Source organism: Corvus moneduloides, chromosome 3 (assembly GCF_009650955.1).
Source record: "Corvus moneduloides isolate bCorMon1 chromosome 3, bCorMon1.pri, whole genome shotgun sequence".
NCBI classification, from domain to species: Eukaryota; Metazoa; Chordata; class Aves; order Passeriformes; family Corvidae; genus Corvus; species Corvus moneduloides.
In genome coordinates this window covers 113,239,375-113,256,812 of record NC_045478.1, presented here as the reverse complement: position 1 = coordinate 113,256,812, position 17,438 = coordinate 113,239,375, and the positions used below count along the sequence as shown (strand labels likewise).

The 17,438-nt window shown below is 43.6% G+C and overlaps 1 protein-coding gene across 2 annotated transcripts; it reads left to right on the top strand.

Moving 5' to 3' along the window:
- The first annotated feature begins 5,316 nt into the window (after positions 1 to 5,316).
- Positions 5,317 to 12,788, top strand: PROKR1 (prokineticin receptor 1). 2 transcript variants are annotated; one of them, XM_032103607.1, is made up of 4 exons: positions 5,317 to 5,753; positions 7,242 to 7,321; positions 7,553 to 7,918; positions 10,536 to 12,788. In XM_032103607.1, the coding sequence occupies exons 3-4, from the start codon at positions 7,587 to 7,589 to the stop codon at positions 11,230 to 11,232; spliced, it is 1,029 nt and encodes a 342-aa protein (XP_031959498.1). In that variant the 5' UTR covers positions 5,317 to 5,753; positions 7,242 to 7,321; positions 7,553 to 7,586; the 3' UTR covers positions 11,233 to 12,788. The 2 variants fall into 2 exon arrangements, with proteins under 2 accessions (XP_031959498.1, XP_031959497.1); XM_032103606.1 differs by having other exon boundaries at positions 7,242 to 7,918.
- The last annotated feature ends 4,650 nt before the right edge of the window (positions 12,789 to 17,438 follow it).

The following is a 17,438-nucleotide window of genomic DNA, read 5'->3' as shown; positions in this document are numbered from 1 at the left end:
AATTTTTTAATAATGCAGCATTCAATTTTTCCTACTTAGACCGCCAAAGAAGTTGGCAGGTTTTTGGAAGGATATATCTCCTACTGACACACTTCTAGTAAAAAGCTGCTTCATTTCCAAAAGCATTCCAAAGCTCATAACACTCACTGAAAGAGAAAATGAACCAAGTGTTTCTCTGAGTGAAATCCAAAGTCAACAAGACTATCTCTGAAAATCCAGAGCAGTGACAAGCCTGAATGAGATATTAAGCTCCTTTTGGATGTTTCTAAATTCAAAGGCTTTTGAAGATGGGGTCTGCATAAACCTGTTCTTGAGGAAGAAGCCAAATGCAGACTTCAAATCTGGATCAGAGATAGTAAAATAAGGAATTTAAAATAGGACCATTAGTTCTGTGTAGTGCAGCTAAGAAACATTTAATAATTTCATATAGAAGACATGAGCTCTACATTAAAAAATTTCTTTGCCATCAGGCCAGGAAAGCATTTTTCATAAATTATTTGTATATATGTAACACAGCCCAGAAACAGCAGTATGGATTAGATGATAATCCTGAGATTTCTTAACATTTGCTTTTCAGAGGCCTCTGCTCAAGAGAAGGGTTTGTGCTAACAGATATTTGCTCTAAGGCAGGCAGATTAAAAAAAAAACAAAAACAAACACACAAAGCCTAAAAAATACATCCCAAAACCCAAAGGAACAGTTAATAATTAAATAAAATGTTGAATGTTCAAAGACTGATACGTTTTTCTTGTGGTCATTCATGTCATATACTGTGGCATCAAGACTCATGCGCAGTCTGGCTGGTCTTTGTTTCCCCCCCGCCTCAAATACCATCATTTTTGCTTCTCTAGTGAGGGTGACAAGTGCCAGTCACAACATAAGCTTCTTAGAGCTATTTCTACGTATTTCATACACTGTTGTTGAGGGCAGGGGGTGCTTCTCACAGAATGGCATGCTAAGCTGAAGTGAGCAAAATAAACACCATTTTCCTACACAATCACGAAAGGATGAACAAAGATGAAGAAAATGAGAAATAGACACTGATAGAGAATTATAAAGTGGGGAAAAAACCCCGCAGATAAGTGAAAACAAAGGAGCTTCTACTTGGAAAAGTAGATTGCCCCTGGGTCACCTTGCACATGAAGTAAGCTCTGAGCAGCTCAGCTAAATCTTGGTGTCATTCGGCTGTGAGAGCCACCTGAATGGCGTTGTCCACAGAAACCTGTGCTGCTCTGAAAGGGAAAGACTTTTTGGATGAAAGTGCCACATCTGCTGTTCTAGCAGTGCTGACAACCATCTTGGCAGAGTGTCACTGTGGTTGTTGACAGCCTGCTCTACGGTTCCTACACATGCTTTGTGCCTTTTCCCAAGGCACAAAATGATACATGCTCAGTAAGGACGCAGAAAAAGGTGGTAAGAGGAAACTAATATGGTTTCATAATCCAGTAATAAAGTAAAATTCTTCTCTGCTCACTCCTTTCCAGGACATTTCCACATCCCAAGTCACCATTGGAACAGCTGAGTAGGGTGGGATTCCTTCTGTGTGGCAAATATTTTTGCCAAACTCTATTTAAAAGTCACTTTCCTCTTGTGCCACAAGGCATATTTCCATGTATTAAAAGTATATATATATACACTTAACTTTCTGCAGGCAAATGTAGTGTTCATTAGTATCAGTTACAGACTCTCAGATTGAGTAAAACCCCTGAGCTGAATGTCTGGTGGGAATACTGAGCAAAAATACACATGGTTGTAATCCATGTGTGCTTGCACCATCTGTTTGCTTGTTTTCCCAGGAAATCATAAGTCTGATGCTTTGTCCCACTTCACTGCCTGATTTATATTAGCAACCTTTGAAAAACCCCAGCTATATTTTATGCAAAGCTTAGGTAAGTTTAATTACCTCACTCAGAAGCGGGAGCTCAGAACTTCTGAACAACGAATCAATACGATTTCGCAGAAGACCTTTACTGTTTACATTACATTCTACTTATGCATTTTGCAACCACTGCACACAACCCTCTGTCTTGTCCATGCGCTCTGCACCCACTTTTCAGAAAATATGATTGCTTCTAGTCCAGTGCCGCACAGTCCTTCTTTTTCTATTCCATGCTGTCTTGGTATTCTGCTTCCCAGCTTCTTCTTACCCAATCCAATTTAGTACAGTTTACATTTCAGTAAGCTTGATGAATTCCTGGGGCACACTGTCAGGGTTCACATACATTACAACACTCAGAGTCCAATTTATTTAGCAATTAGGAAAAACTAGACAGTAGGTAGTGAGTTTGCTGTTTTGAAATGTAGGGCCAGAGTCCTCAGGTCTGTTCCCAGGCTAAATGCTGGTTTTAGACCTTCGTGATTTTAAAGTCTCCAAACAAGTACTTTACACTGCAATTGTTTTTGCATCACTCAACCTCCAAATGACCTCCCTGTTCAACCTGTGAGCATACTAATGACCAAAACAAATAAACAGGAATGTGAATCTTTGTCGTGGTTTGATGCTGGCCAAATGCCAGGCACCCACGAAAGTTGCTCACTCACCCTCCCCTGCCACAGTTGGGCAGAGGAGAGGGAAAAATTTGATGAAGGCTTCATGAGTTGAGATAAGGACTGGGAGAAAACACACTCTAAGGGCAAAACAGGCTCAGCCTAGAAGTACAAAGTGAATTTATTACTAACAAAATCAGAGGAGGAAAATGAGAAGTAAAACAAGCCCTTAAAACACCTTTTCTTCCCCCAGCCTCTCCCTCCTTCTCACCAACAGTGCAGGGAGACAGGGCATGGGGGTTTTGGTCAGGTCATCACCCGAGTTTTTCTTCTGCTGCACGGGGAGAGGAGTCCTTCCCCTGTGAGTCCTGGGGTCCCTCCCACAGGAGACAATTCCTTCTCCATGGCTCCAGTCTCACAAGCAGTCCTCTCAAACCTGCTGCGGCGTGGGTCAGTCTTCCGCGGGGTGCAGTCCTCCAAGGACAGGCTGCTCCAGCCTGGAAGCAGTGGCCCCCCCTCTTTCCACCGGGTCTCCCACTGGATCACAGCCTCCTCCAGGCATCCAACCACTCTGGCGTGAGCACCTCCCCCACGGGCTGCAGGTGGATCTCTGCATCCCCTATGGGTCCCCATGGGCTGCGGGTGGATCTCTGCATCCCCCATGGATCCCCATGGGCTGCGGGTGGATCTCTGCATCCCCTGTGGATCCCCATGGGCTGCGGGTGGATCTCTGCATCCCCCATGGATGCCCATAGGCTGCAGGGGCACAGCTGCTTCACCATGGTCACCACCATGGCCTGCAGAGGAATCTCGACTCTGGCACCTGGAACACCTCCTCCCCCTCCTTCTCTATGAGACCTTGGTGTCTCCATGTTGTTTCCCTCACATGTTCTCACCTCCTCTTCTGTGGCTAGGAAAAAAACCTGTGCCCCTCTTTGTTTTGATTTTCTTCTTAAATAAGTTATCACAGAGGCGTTACCCTCATCTCTAATTGGCCCAGCCTTGGCCAGCAGCATGTCCATCTTCAGAGACATCAGGGATTGGCTCTGCTGGACATGGTGGAAGCTTCCAGCAGCTGATCACGGAAGCCACCTCTGTAGCCTCCCCCACTACCAAAAACCAGGCCGTGCAAAACCAACACAATCTTTTACATGATAGTTTTCAGTACCAACTTTTCTTTCTCAGCCTGAATTTATCACACTGGTAACACTGGTCTCAGGAAATGCCTTGTGAGACTGTGTTGAGTGTTGTGACACCACTGGGGAATCACCAGTTAACGTTATTAATGAGAAACCTAGTCCTCTGCAGAAATCGTACACCAGAATCATGTGCATATGCTTCTGGCATATACCCCTTGGATTTGGAGCCCTTAGACTACTACCACACCAGCCCTTGCTGCAGTGGGGCAGGGTACTGGGACAGTCATTGAGGCGCTAGATCCACCCGTGAACTTCCATTCTGCCCAAGGACTGGTTTTGTTCTTTATTCAGTGACTCCCAGTCCACAGCTACAAAGCACTGCCTTGCACAGCACATGTAAATCACATTGTTTCACAATGCTACTGGTGTTTTCTGAGAATCGCTTGACACATACAGCACAATTCCTTGGAGCACAGGAGATGAACTGCTGTACAGAAGCTCACACTGAGCATGCAGTGTTCAGTGAAAAACCTTGGAGTTATCAAGGTTCTGATGCGAACTTGCCTTGAGTCAATGGGGAGAGAGAGTTCTGCAGCAGATGAGGTTTTGGCCTAAAGGAATATAAATATCTGGATATCATATTGCTTTATTAGCTCACTAGATAACTTCATGTGAGACAGCTAAATAAAGTCTTAAAGAGATCATGAACATTCTGAATGCAAAACTCCCTTTAGTGTATCTTTTCTTCAGGGACGTTTAAGGTTTATGTGGCCCATTTTAGGGATCTTTTTGACATGGTTCTGATGCACACACTCAGTTTCCTTTGTCTCTCTCTCCATACTTACTATATTTATATTTTTTGTGACAGAATTTAACAGATGAACTGTTTCTGATTTCATCATTGTTCATCTGGTTGCACCCTTTCAGGAGATTAAAAATCCCTTAATGTATTTTCACCAATTACACTGGCTGTTCAAAACAAAGCCAAGCAAAGTATTTACTGGGAAATTCTTAACGCTCTGTGCAGACATTGGGGACTTTCTGATCTTCAAGTTTTCTGGAAGGAATTCCACAGACATCTTTTATCCCAGACATATTTTATACCCACAGGTTTCTTTCCTTACCTTCTTTTTCCAGAGCTAAGTGCCCACCAGCTCACAAGCTGTGAATGTGCATTGATGGCATACCATTTTTTTCTGCAAACCTCCTACACTCTTCATGACGTCTGACAGCCTTTGATGGTCTCATCTGCTAGGGACTATGTAATGTATCCCAACTATGCGCCTTGGAAAATGTCAGCTAAGTGAATAAGTCTGGAGGTGAAGAAGAGGAGAGTCATGTGCCACACATTTCCTTTCCTTCTGGAGAACTGCTCTCTCAGGTGTGAGTGCTTCAGAGCAGTGAGAAGGCAGCATTAACAAAGGACGCCAAGTCTTTAAGGATTCACTGCCACTTTTCTGCTCTGAGTAATTCCTTGAGAGGGCAAGGAAAGCTGTGAGGGGTCCTCTGATTTATGGCTATTCACTGTGTGACCCTCCTTCTTCTGGAGCTACTGCAGCTGCAGTCCTAAAGACAATAGCCGGAGAGAGACACACAGAGAAAGGTCCCTGGGAAAGCACATCACCCTCCTTCCTCCCCCTCCTTTCCAGTGGGAGGTTTGTATTTTGCTTCTGTGTCACATCAGGTGCAGGCAGCTGCTGCCCAGCACAGGCAAAACCCAAAGGGCAAGGGCAGACTGGGGTTTATATATTCCATGTTCAAGCTTGCTAACAAAGCCACTCTGCCAATTCCATGCATTCAGAGGGCTTAAGGCAGAGGAACCCCAAAAGGGCTGTGCTCTATTGTCTCCAGATCGCGCTGCCTCTTTAAAATCAGAAATGCATGGACAGCGTCAAGGTGCCTCCCACCGAGCAAAGGCTTTAGATGCAGGCACAGAGACAGCGGAGCCATCCTCCGCTGAGCACAGGGCAAACCTGAGTGGGAGGGAAATGAGCGCTCAGTGGAGTCCTTGGGCTACTTCCAGTTATCCTTTCTCTCCTCCGGTAAGAGCAAGACATGTGCAGAGGAGAAACCTGGCGGCTCTCTGCAGGGTGCCTGAGACCTCCAAGAAGACGAGACCAACTGCAGGTATGCTTTGCCAATAGTGTTATGTCAGTTTGTGGATGGTTGTGTTGTCTGTATTTATTTTATAGCTCTCTTGGTATTTAGCAGTGAAATCTGACACAGATACTGCCCCTTGCTTTGGCCAACAGACTTTGCATCCAAGTGTTTATTTAGCACTTCTCTTAAATGAATGTTTACCTTTCCAGGCAGCTGTGGAGATGTCTCCTAAAGCAGTCCCTTGTCAGAACTGTTTAGTTTCAGGCTTTGGCTTTCTGTTACTCTGTTCTGCAATGCTCAGTTTGAAAAACAATGTGGTGACCAAAGTTGTAAAACAGAGTTCCTGTCAGATATTTGTTAAGTGTCAGTATATCAGGGTCTGAGGGTGGTTCCAGGGAAAGGAGGGAGCAAAAGCTCCATGACGCAGATTATCCTTTGTAGCCAAGACTGCTATTGTTCAGTAGCATTTGACACCCTGAGGACTTACTGTTGGAGGGCAGAAAAAGCAGTAATGCCCCCCGATCCTCTGCTGGGATGAGGTGGGACTGTCCTGACAACCAGGAGTCTGACGTGAAGATTCCTAGATAGACCATGGGAAGATGCCCTCTCAGCATTTTGATACAGAGAAGCAAAAATAAGGAGTAGATGAGATTTTTTTTTTCCCTCTGTGTGGGAAAAAATTAATACTTTTTTAATATTTGGTACAACTGGCAGTACAAAGAGGGGAGCCTGCTCCTTCCCAGCATCAAAAATTCAAGGCACTCTGTCTTGCTTATGGAAGATTTTCCCTTTCACCTTAAGAGCCTGTCTGTAAAAACACTTTCCATGTGAATGGCAGATTTGCCTTCACAGCTAAGCTCTACAAGCTTGTTCATGGGACAAAATTCATGTCTCTGCAAATTGGCAGAGCTTCACCTGTTTGACAGAAGTGATAATGGATTATGCTGGCAGAAAATTTTGTCCTGTATTTAATTAACGGCTGCCAAAAGTGAAGTGCTGGCTTTAGTATTTTCTTGGGTCTTTGCAACTCTTACTTCATTAAGAAATGTATTTAGAAGCAAGGACATCAGTTCTCTTTTCGTTCTCCTCTACCAAATCACTCTGAAACAACCAGAATAAAGCACAAACTTTGTCCAAAAGCACATCAGATGTGCTCAGCACACTGAGTTGTCATTTTAGTGTCTTTTACCTTGCACAATGATGACAGCACCGTGGATTTGCAGGCCAGTGGAGGTTTAAACTAGATTTTACATTCCTTCTTTATTTTCATTTCACTGCCTGATGAAAATTTCATTGTTGGTAAATAAAACTGCTGGTGTAACAACCAATGCATGAAGCAACTCAAGGCATTTATTTTGTGAGAACAGAAGCATCCCTTCACAGGGTATTTCTTCCTTCCATGCACATGCAGCAACAGAGCTGTGGGGCAATAAGGTGGCTATTTCTTTCCTTCAAGGTCAGTACTTTTGCTGTCATTTCCTTTCAAGAGACATTTTCCACTTTTTTTTCCCACAGAAGGAGATAAGTGAGGCTGTTGTCCTATAATCTTCTGGGGACAAAGACAAGATTACTCACTGCTCAAAAGGAAGCTTTGGGTAAGGTCTCTCACCTCCCACTCTCGTGCCCTGCCACACTGCGCTATTCTAACACAACACCAAGGGCCAGCCAAGCTGCACATGCCAAAAGAAGACAGACATGGCCACGGAGCAAACTGAACGCAACCTAAATGCTACCGCCCGCCTCAACTTTGCTGCAATCTACAACCTCCATGATGGGGATTTCACCTCTTTGCGAAACTTCTCTTTCCCTTTCAATTTCACTTACAGTGATTATGACCTGCCACTGGACAGTGAGGATGACATGACCAAAACCTGCACCTTCTTTGCAGCCAGGATTGTGATCGGGGTTGCTCTGGTTGGCATCATGCTGGTCTGTGGCATTGGCAACTTCATCTTCATTGCTGCTCTCGCCCGCTACAAGAAGCTGCGAAACCTAACCAACCTACTGATTGCCAACCTGGCCATCTCAGATTTCATCGTGGCCATCGTGTGCTGCCCCTTTGAGATGGACTACTACGTGGTGCGGCAACTGTCCTGGGAGCACGGCCATGTCCTCTGTGCCTCAGTCAACTACCTTCGAACCGTCTCCCTCTATGTTTCGACCAATGCTCTCCTGGCTATAGCTGTTGACAGGTAAGTGGGATGCTACAACTGCACAAAGATGTGGCCACAGCTTCCGAGGTTCTAAAACATGTCCTCAAATCCACACTTTTTGTAAACTATTCCCTGGGCAGCTTGTTTCGATGCCTGGCCATTCTTTCAGTGAAGAAATTCTTTCCAAGTGTGCTGGAGTCCTGAGAGACTGCCTGCCTCTTACTCCAGGAATTTTAACAATATAATTTAATTGTATCCTTTCTCACGCTGCTTCTCTCAGTCTCATGCACCATGGACTGACAGGCGAAGGCACTGAGGATCAGCCTTGTGCTGACATAAGTCTGACATGACTGACTCACAGAAGGCCAGAGAGCTGCTCAGTAAACTCGTTACAGAAAGGCCATCATCGCAAGCCCTCTTTCATGTACAAACATAATACACATCTCTGTAGACCCTTTGCATATATATATGTGATTTCCACCCCTCCTTCCTCTTCTTTCCCCCAATTTCTCTCATGTGCCATTTCAAACTTTAGTATAGTGTTGCAGTTTTCAGTCCTTAATGCAAAAGTCAGCTCAGGAGTAGTTAACCTTGCTGAAGGGTGTACAGATACAGCTTGTGTGGGGCTGATTCAGCAGTTTCTGTTGTCAACAGAAGTCTGTGAAAAGACTCTAGAGAAGTTCAGAGATGTTTTGCCTAGCGTGGGCAAGGGAATGATCAGCTCCTACAAAACAAATCCTTAACAAGCATCTAACAGACTATCCTTTCAACAGCAGCTGAGGACTTGGGGTAAAGCTTCTAAACACTACCACGTATGCATTACCATTTTCTATCAGTTTTTCAGCTCCTACAAGGTTTTCTTGGAAAGCTCTGCTAGTGCATCCCAGGTTGATGAAGTAACATGGGTCATGGCGCCCTTATGTCTGCTAAGAAATCAGATTTATAGCATATCTTCCCACATATCTTTAAAAACAAGCCTGGCAAAGATTAACCACTGAAGCTTGTTGTAAGAACACACTGTTATAGTTTCATTGCTTTCGTTTTTTCTTGCAAGCTTTTGACTTGGTAAACAGAGAGAAACATCATTGTTTAACAATCACCTATTCCATGCTGGTTATGTCATACAGATTGTTGACTTCTGTCTCTAAACAGAACAGGCTTTTAACAAAAGTCTTCCCATGTTTAGATAATTTAAAAAAAATCAGCCGTGAAAAGCAGGTAAGTCTGTCCCACTGAGGGTTTCCTTTACAGAGGGCTCTCTTTTTTCTTCCTTCATGTCTATTCACATGAAAAAACAGGAATTTCAGATTTTTAAGGCCACACCTACACCAGAAAAAATACCATATCTGAAGAGGAAGAGCGTGTGATAAGGGTCCAATGTCCACACTGCAAATATTTAGCTGGGTCCCCTGGACGAACACCCATGGGCACTTGGTGTGTTTTATGTACACTTTTGGAGCACATCTTCCTGGACAGTTTCATCTGACTTCATTCACAAACTGCAGGACCACTCTATGGTAACAGCCCACGTGTGGTAAGCAATGACGATCAGGAAATCCACCACAAAAGCTCCCTCCTGACTCTCTTGGACAGATTGATCCCATCCAGTCAAATGTTCTGCTGAGCAGATATGCTCAGATATATGTATATAAATACATACACATATATTATGCCACAACATGCTTCCCCAGGATCCAATCTAAAAATGTTCACCTATCTGCTCCACAATGAGGCTGACTCGTTCTGAATTTACCCTGCACTATTAAGAGCCATGAACAATTTATCTGCTTCCAATATCTGGCTGATGAAAAGCGCTGCTGACTTTTTAACTTTAGAATGAATATCTCTTATGGATGCTATTCTATGTATTGAATATATAGAGATGGAATATATTCCAAAGGAATGAGAAATTCCACTTTTTGAAACAATTCTTTAGGTTAAATATGGTTGTACTGGGACCTCTGATAAAAATCTCCTCCTAGCAGGAATACCACAACCTTGCAGCTTTATAGTCCTAAGCAGTACAAATACCTAACTTGAGTTTTCTGCTTTGCCATATTACTTAATACTGTATATTTAAGATGAATAAGCAATAGTTACCTCCAGAACACACACAAAAAAGGTTTCTATGGGCAGAAAATAGATATACACTCCTCTAAGGTGTGTATCTATAAAATAGATACACATTCTTTTGGTGGCTTAAAATCATGTTTACCTGTAACCATACATTAGCATCATCTTCAGGTCTTTGGTTTTCTTATTTCTGTGGTTATCATGGGGTGCACTGTGATGTATATTTGACCTCTTTGTAAAAAGAGCTATTTAAGTAGCTCTCTGCCTAAGGAAAACATTTTCCTGCTTCTACATGTTTGTCTTTTCTTTCCTGGACCTGACTAGATGCATAATACTGCACTTTTCAAACTCCTGCTCCTGTTAAAAAGGAGAAGGTGTGATACAAAATTATAACTAACTCAGCTCCAGGCTGCTACTTCACAAAATGTTCTTACAGATGATTATGTTCTTACAGACGAATATTGTCAGGCTCTCCTCTCAGGAGTGACAGCAATTTCCTCCTGCCCAATTCTGTTTGCTTGTAGTCAGTGTGTTCTGACTAACAGTGTTTTCAGACCATTTTGAATGTATTTTTCTGTTCTAGGTATCTGGCCATTGTTCACCCACTGAAACCACGCATGAATTATCAAACAGCAACCTTCCTCATTGCCTTGGTCTGGATCGTCTCCATACTTGTAGCTATTCCATCTGCATACTTTGCTACTGAAACTGTGCTATTTAAAATTAAAAACCAGGAGAAAATTTTCTGTGGCCAAATTTGGCCAGTTGACCAGCAGATGTACTATAAATCGTACTTCCTCTTCATCTTTGGCATTGAATTTGTAGCACCTGTGATTACCATGACCTTGTGCTATGCCAGGATCTCTCACGAGCTTTGGTTTAAAACCGTCCCAGGATTTCAGACAGAACAAATCAGAAAGAGGCTTCGGTGCAGAAGGAAAACTGTTATGGTACTGATGTGCATCCTGACTGCCTATGTTCTCTGCTGGGCACCTTTCTATGGCTTCACAATTGTCCGGGACTTCTTCCCCACCATCTTTGTGAAAGAGAAACATTATCTTACTGCCTTTTACATAGTTGAGTGCATCGCCATGAGTAATAGCATGATAAACACCATGTGTTTTGTAACCGTGAAAAACAACACCATGAAGTACTTCAAGAAGATCATGCTGCTCAGATGGAGGTCAACATATAAGGGAAGCAAATCTAGCACAGATTTGGACCTGAGAACAAGTGTAATGCCAATCACAGAGGAAGTAGACTGCATAAAACTACAATAAATTTTCTGCAGTTCTAATCTCACCTTTTTTGGAGAGGGGGTAAAGAGGAAATAATACCTTCTCAGAAGCTTCTCCCTTGTCTGTGGGAATACCCACCACTGGTGAGAGCCCTCAAGAAGCAGCCTACTTTGCATTCCCACCAGAACTCTTCTCACTGGACTACTGGATATTCCCCCAACTTGAACTGATGCTGTGCTTCAGTTCACACAGCTGTAAATTTGGGATGTAGACACTTATTTTAGAGTTGTTTAAGAAGAACAAAGAAGTCTATGAATGTATTAGAGCATATTACAATGATGGAAAATTTGAGTGCTGACTCTAGCAGTGATGCTTCCTTGTTTCTTAAGAGAAACCTCTAAACCCCTTTGAGCTTATGACTTGTATATTTAAGCTATTTGGTGTCCTTTTCTTTCTGCTCAGAAGAGAAAGGATGGCAAAAAAGCCCATTTTGCTTCCTGTCTCTCTTTAACCTCTCAGTTTAGCCCCTCATGATGAAGCTTCTTGAAGTCTACAGACCACCAGCTTTCTATTGTCCAGTGCGCAGCATGCTCTTCTGAAAGGCACATGCTCTGAAAGCTAAAATCTGCTTCACAGTCTAGTGAAAACCTCAAGTCTCTTCCTGTGACACCTTGTTTAAGAATGCTTTATCAATATTCCACTCTTTAGTTTGATGGGGAGTGTTACTCTGTTATGTATTTGGTAATGCCACAGATGCATATGAAAGGGACCTCTTCCCTCACCTCCAGGCACCCTACGGCCAGCTTCTGCTGCCTTGAGATGCTGAGCTCATCACAGAATCAATCGCAAAATTGTAGAAGTTGGGAATAACATCTCCACATTGTCTAGCCTACCCCTCTGCACACATTGCCCAGGATTGTGTCCAGCTGGGCTTTGACTGACTCCAGGGAATGCTGACAGTCTCCCTGGATCACCAGTGTCAGTGTTCAACAGCTCTCACACAGTGAAAAAGTGTTTTCTTATGTTCAAATGGAATTTCATGTGTTTTAGCTTGCTTGTCAGTGGGATCCATATAAAACTACAGCGTGGTGGTGGGAAAAAACCGACCAGATATCGTACCAAGTCTGTGTGCACCTTCACAATAAAGGACAAATGAAGCCAAAATACCAAGGAGATCCCGAGGTGATCCATCTTTCTGGGAGCAAGACAGGCTTAGGCTTCAGTGAGCCGGCCTCTGGCTGAGTTGAGTAGCTTGTTGTCTGCTTAGACATGAGGCAACAACTCTAAATGAATTCTGCATTTCCTTCTGCAGTGCTTCTTTTACTGTTCTGATTTAGTGCAACTCCAGTTTGGATGTTTCTTAACTGATAATTGTGACAAGGCAGGTGACAGTAACAGTAACACCTACTCATTTCAACTACACATATCATGGACTTCTGTGTATGGAAATCAAATCTTTTCTATTGTGATGACAAATGCTTCCTGTTTTAAAGTATGTGGTTGTGCCTACTTTTGGAGTAAATGGTTTTGGTAAATAACTTGTCTGATCGTGAATTTAAAGTGAACCGCAAATCCTGCCAATAAAACAGTAAACATGGGCTCAGTATCAGCATTCTGAATTATTTTTTGTCTTTTTCCCTTAGCCATCACTTTCTTACCCAACTGAGTAATGTGAATGATCCCATTCCTGCTGAAGAAAAATTGACCAATTAAATTTAAGGGCAAAAGGATATTCAAATCCATTTAAGTGCTCAAAACCTCTCATCATTAGCTGCTCTTAAATATATGTTGGAGAGTATTTCATCATTTGCTGTTAGGCAAAACAATTACTGAAATCATCCTTCAAAATGTCAGTTTTGAACAGGGCTACATTTGTTTTCCAGCTTGCCACAGAAATTTAAAAAAACAGAGAGCTGAAGTATTTCACCATCAAAAAGCTTAATCTTATAATCTTGCCTGAAATTTTATGGTTCCTTCTGAAACTATGCTCCCATATTTATCTCCTGAAACCTGCCCTACTTATTGGGGATTAGCTAGCAATACTACCTGTTATTAGAGTGTGTTGATACTCCTTCCACCTGTTTTCCCTACATGATTTTGGTGCAACAAAGTCAACTGATAATTTCCACACTAGGGAAATCCATCTATGGGTGAGTTAATAAAAAAATCCTTCAACCTCCACCAAGAAATACAGTACTAAGCAAAATCTGGTGGAAAGGATTGCTTTAAAACTCTGGAAATCACTCTGAGAGCTTCAAGAGAGCTCTTCTGGTCTGGCCTGACCACTGTTCTCACCCCCGTGGCCTGACAAAAGTATCAAAGCAGCATCCTCCACAGCCCCTGCTGAGTTTAGGTTTTGGGATTGCTGTATTTTTGACATTTTGAGGTCTTCCCAACAGCAAAGTGGTGTTGCTGCCTGAACCTCTGGATAGGGCAGGAGAAGTCATGCTTTGCCCTCAACTGAATTTGTTGTGAATAGCATCCACAGAGCATCCACTGAAGAAGAGTGACGGTTCTGTTCCCTGATCCAAGCACAGATCCCACATTCCCTAGGACTTAAGTAAGGTGTACAAGGAAGAAAAGAACAGAAAGACTTTTTTGTACCCACACAGCTTACTAAAGGACAATATTTAGAGAGGGAATTGAATATGAACTGCACCTATCTGGAGCTCTGCTTGCAAGAGCCATGCGTAAACAGAGAAAGACAAGCACAAGCTGGGAAGAAGGCAGCATCTGTCTCAGAGGAGAATCAGGCCTTTCCAGCACAACTCCTGCCTACTGGAAAGCAGGAAAAACTCCAGCAAGACCTCTGTGGCCAGCAGCTACCTACTGTTAGCTCTAGGGGAACAGCTGCAATAAGGGATCCATCATGCAAGAATTGTGGGATGTGTCATGGATGAGGAGTGGATGGGAGTGAGGCATCCTCCTGAGAGCCTTTGGCAGCAGTTAGATAACCACGCAGTGAATCAACCAGATGCCACCATGTCTTGGTTGTGGATAGCTCCAATTTTTACTGCCAAATGCAAAACTGGTGCTACCACACCAGATCACTGCTTAGCTGTCCTCCTGTAGCACAGCTCCAAAACCATAGGCTCACTTCCTTCTACAGCAGCTTCTCCAAGGATAACTTGAGGGTAAAATCCAGTCTCTGCTCCTTCATACTGAAAAACATAAACCCAGGTACACTTGGAAGCTAAAATAGTGACTCCAAATGGCTAAGAGAGCAGTAAGAGAAGAAAAACAGCTATTGTCAGCAACAGGCACTGAGAAAACAAAGGCTGTGTCATTAAAGCAATTGTCTCTCTACAAAAGGGGGATGACCTGCAAGATCCCAGGCCAGTGTACATCAAAGTAGCCAGCACAGAAAATTTCCTTGAAGACTGACTGACTCATTTCAGGAGCCAAGACTTTGCTGTGGTCCTTCTTCTCTGAGCCTCTCCTGTGGCAACAGCACCCTCCAGCTGCTGCCCATGCAGCACAGCATCACCGAAAACTGCATCAGCTCATGTCAAACACCTTGGGAATGACGTCATGCAGATAATCCCAGGATTCCCATTACTCCAACAAGTACCAACAGATGCTTCAGCTTTTGACAGCTGGGTACCCAGGCACTTATCCAATGCTTGTAGTGTCTGCATTCTCCCTCTCCCTGTGTTGGCAGGGCTGTGAATCGTCCCAAACTGGGCCAGGAGACACTTCAGAGACAGAGTCAGAGAAGTGGGTATTTGCTTTATTCAGCGCACCGGGTGTGGGGGATCGCTCCTCCAAACACACACACACAGACAGCACTTCCTACAACACAATATTATGGGTAAAATTCATGAATAGTCATCACATTCCTTGGGATAGGAGTGATTATACAAATTAGTTCTTGGAAGTCATTAATACCATTAGCATATGTGTCACAAATGCGTGGTGTGTCCTGGTGGTTGCACTGAGGAAGGGCTCCTCTTCTTCCTCGGGGGTCTTTCTGATGAAGATCAGTAGTCTTCATCACAATACACTTTTCACCTTTCTTTCTGGGGCATGCATAGTCCTTTGTAGGACAGCAGTTTCTGTGTTGGTCTCAAGTAAATTCTTGTTCCTCTCGACAAGATTAAGGTGAATCCTGCTTCTTAGGTTTTGTGATCAACATTTGCTGTCTCCCAATAGCTAACTGTGCTTACATGAGTTAACTATTGATCAGTCTTATCAGCTGTGACACCTGTTGGGTGCTTGGGCTGTTCCTCTTCCAAATACTGTGTACTTCCTGTGGGGAAAACCACACACCATTGAGCAGAAGAAAGCATAATTGAGGCAGGATGGACGCTTGTCCCTCAGACTCACAGAGATCTCTCATACACTCTATTAGGATCCTGTCTTACAGGCTGCACCATAACACATATTGCCAGGAAAAGCCCTAAATCACAGAATCACAGACTCAATTAGGTTGGAAAAGACCTCTGAGATCCTTGAGTCCAGCCTTTGGCCAAATACCACCATATCAATAGACCACGGCACCGAGTGCCAGTCTTTCCTTAAACACCTCCAGAGACAGTGACTCCACTACCTCCATTCCAATGTCTAATCATCCTTTCTGTGAAGGAAATTCCTCCTAATGTTCAACCTGAACCTCCCTTGGTGCAGCTTAAGACTATGTCCTCTTGTCCTGCTCCTGGGAGAAGAGACTAACCTCCACCTGACTACAACCTTGTTTCAGGCCATTGTAGAGAGTGAGAAGGTCACCCCTGCGCCCCATCTTCTCCAGGCTAAACACAACCAGCTCCCTCAAAACCACCGATGAGGCAGGAATTCCTGCAGCTTCAAAAGTGACCTTCAAAATGCCAACCAGAACAAAAGAACATGGTACAAATCCCAGTATAAAAACCACCAAAAAATGATGGATACTAAGAAACATCCCTGAGCACAAAGTTGCTCAAAGCATAAAGTCACCTTCTTCAAAACCAAGACTAAGTGACAGAGAACACTAAGATGGCAACATTTCCTGGAAAAAGGTATCCCTGAGCTAAAAAGGAACATCAAAACTCCATGAAAACTCCTCTACCTGCTCATCTGTTGATTCAAGAAGAAAAAAATCTGCAAGCTAACACATGTAAGGCAATCACAGGAAGCAGGTTGAGGCAAAGCAATAGAATCTGGGCACATAGCACTCTGGAAGAGCCAGGGGTAATGCACTGCTCCAGGATGGCTCTGTAAAGTGCTCCAACATATGCCAGGCACTGTAGAAATCAAGGAAAAAGCCACAGGGTGAAATGCCCCTAGGAAAGGTGGAAGCTTCTCAAAAAGCCAAATGGGAAAGCACTCCAAAAAACCAAACAGGTGTGAACTCCTCCGGAGCCATGTGGTGACACTCTCCAAAAAATACCAGGTGAAGAGGAAACCGGAAGAGTCAGTAAGCAGTATGCAGTGAAGGACTCCTCTGTGAGGCTGTGATTAGCAACTCCAGTAAGAGTTGGGCAGTGGCGTGGTGAAGGAATTGAAGATAATTCAATATAAGATTCCAAAAAGATCTGGGCCTCGTGGCAAAGGGATCCTGAGGGTCAACAAGGAGAAGGGCTCCTGTGGGGCTGCAGGCTAAAGGGCTCCTGAGAGGTGGCACTGTAAAGAACTGTGGGACTGCACCGTAAAGGGCTCCTGAGGGCTGACAAGGGAAAGAGGTTCCTAAAGGGGGGCATGGGGAAGACCTTCTGTAGAACAGAACATTGAAGGGCTCCTGTGGTGTGGCAAAGAACTGGCTCCTCTAGGGTATAATGAACACAAGACAATAAACACAAAATCCTACAATGCATACAATGCAAAATACAATACAGTACTGTACCATATACTATAACAGCTAGACAAGAAACCATGATATAATGCAGTACATACTCTGCAATACATTTACAATGCATAAACTATAATAAACATGACAGCACATAACACACGTAGCACCGTAATAAAATGAATGAGAGGGATGTGTCTTTCCAAACTAACTGTGGGCCTGCTGGTACATAAAGCCAGATACTAATAGGTAAAAGAAGCAATGAGAGGAACCATAAATTCCAGAGGAATTCCTCTAATTGACACAAGCTGTTGCTCACCCAAGACTGTGCTAAATTCCTGGACTTAGAGAAAAAGAACATAGATACAAAGAAAAACGGGGGTCTGTATTAGGTGATTCGGGAACTCTGTACCTCTCAAACACCTCAGCCAAGGGGGAAGGAGAGAGGGAAATGCGGGGAAGTTAGGATAAAAAGGAGGCTGCATCC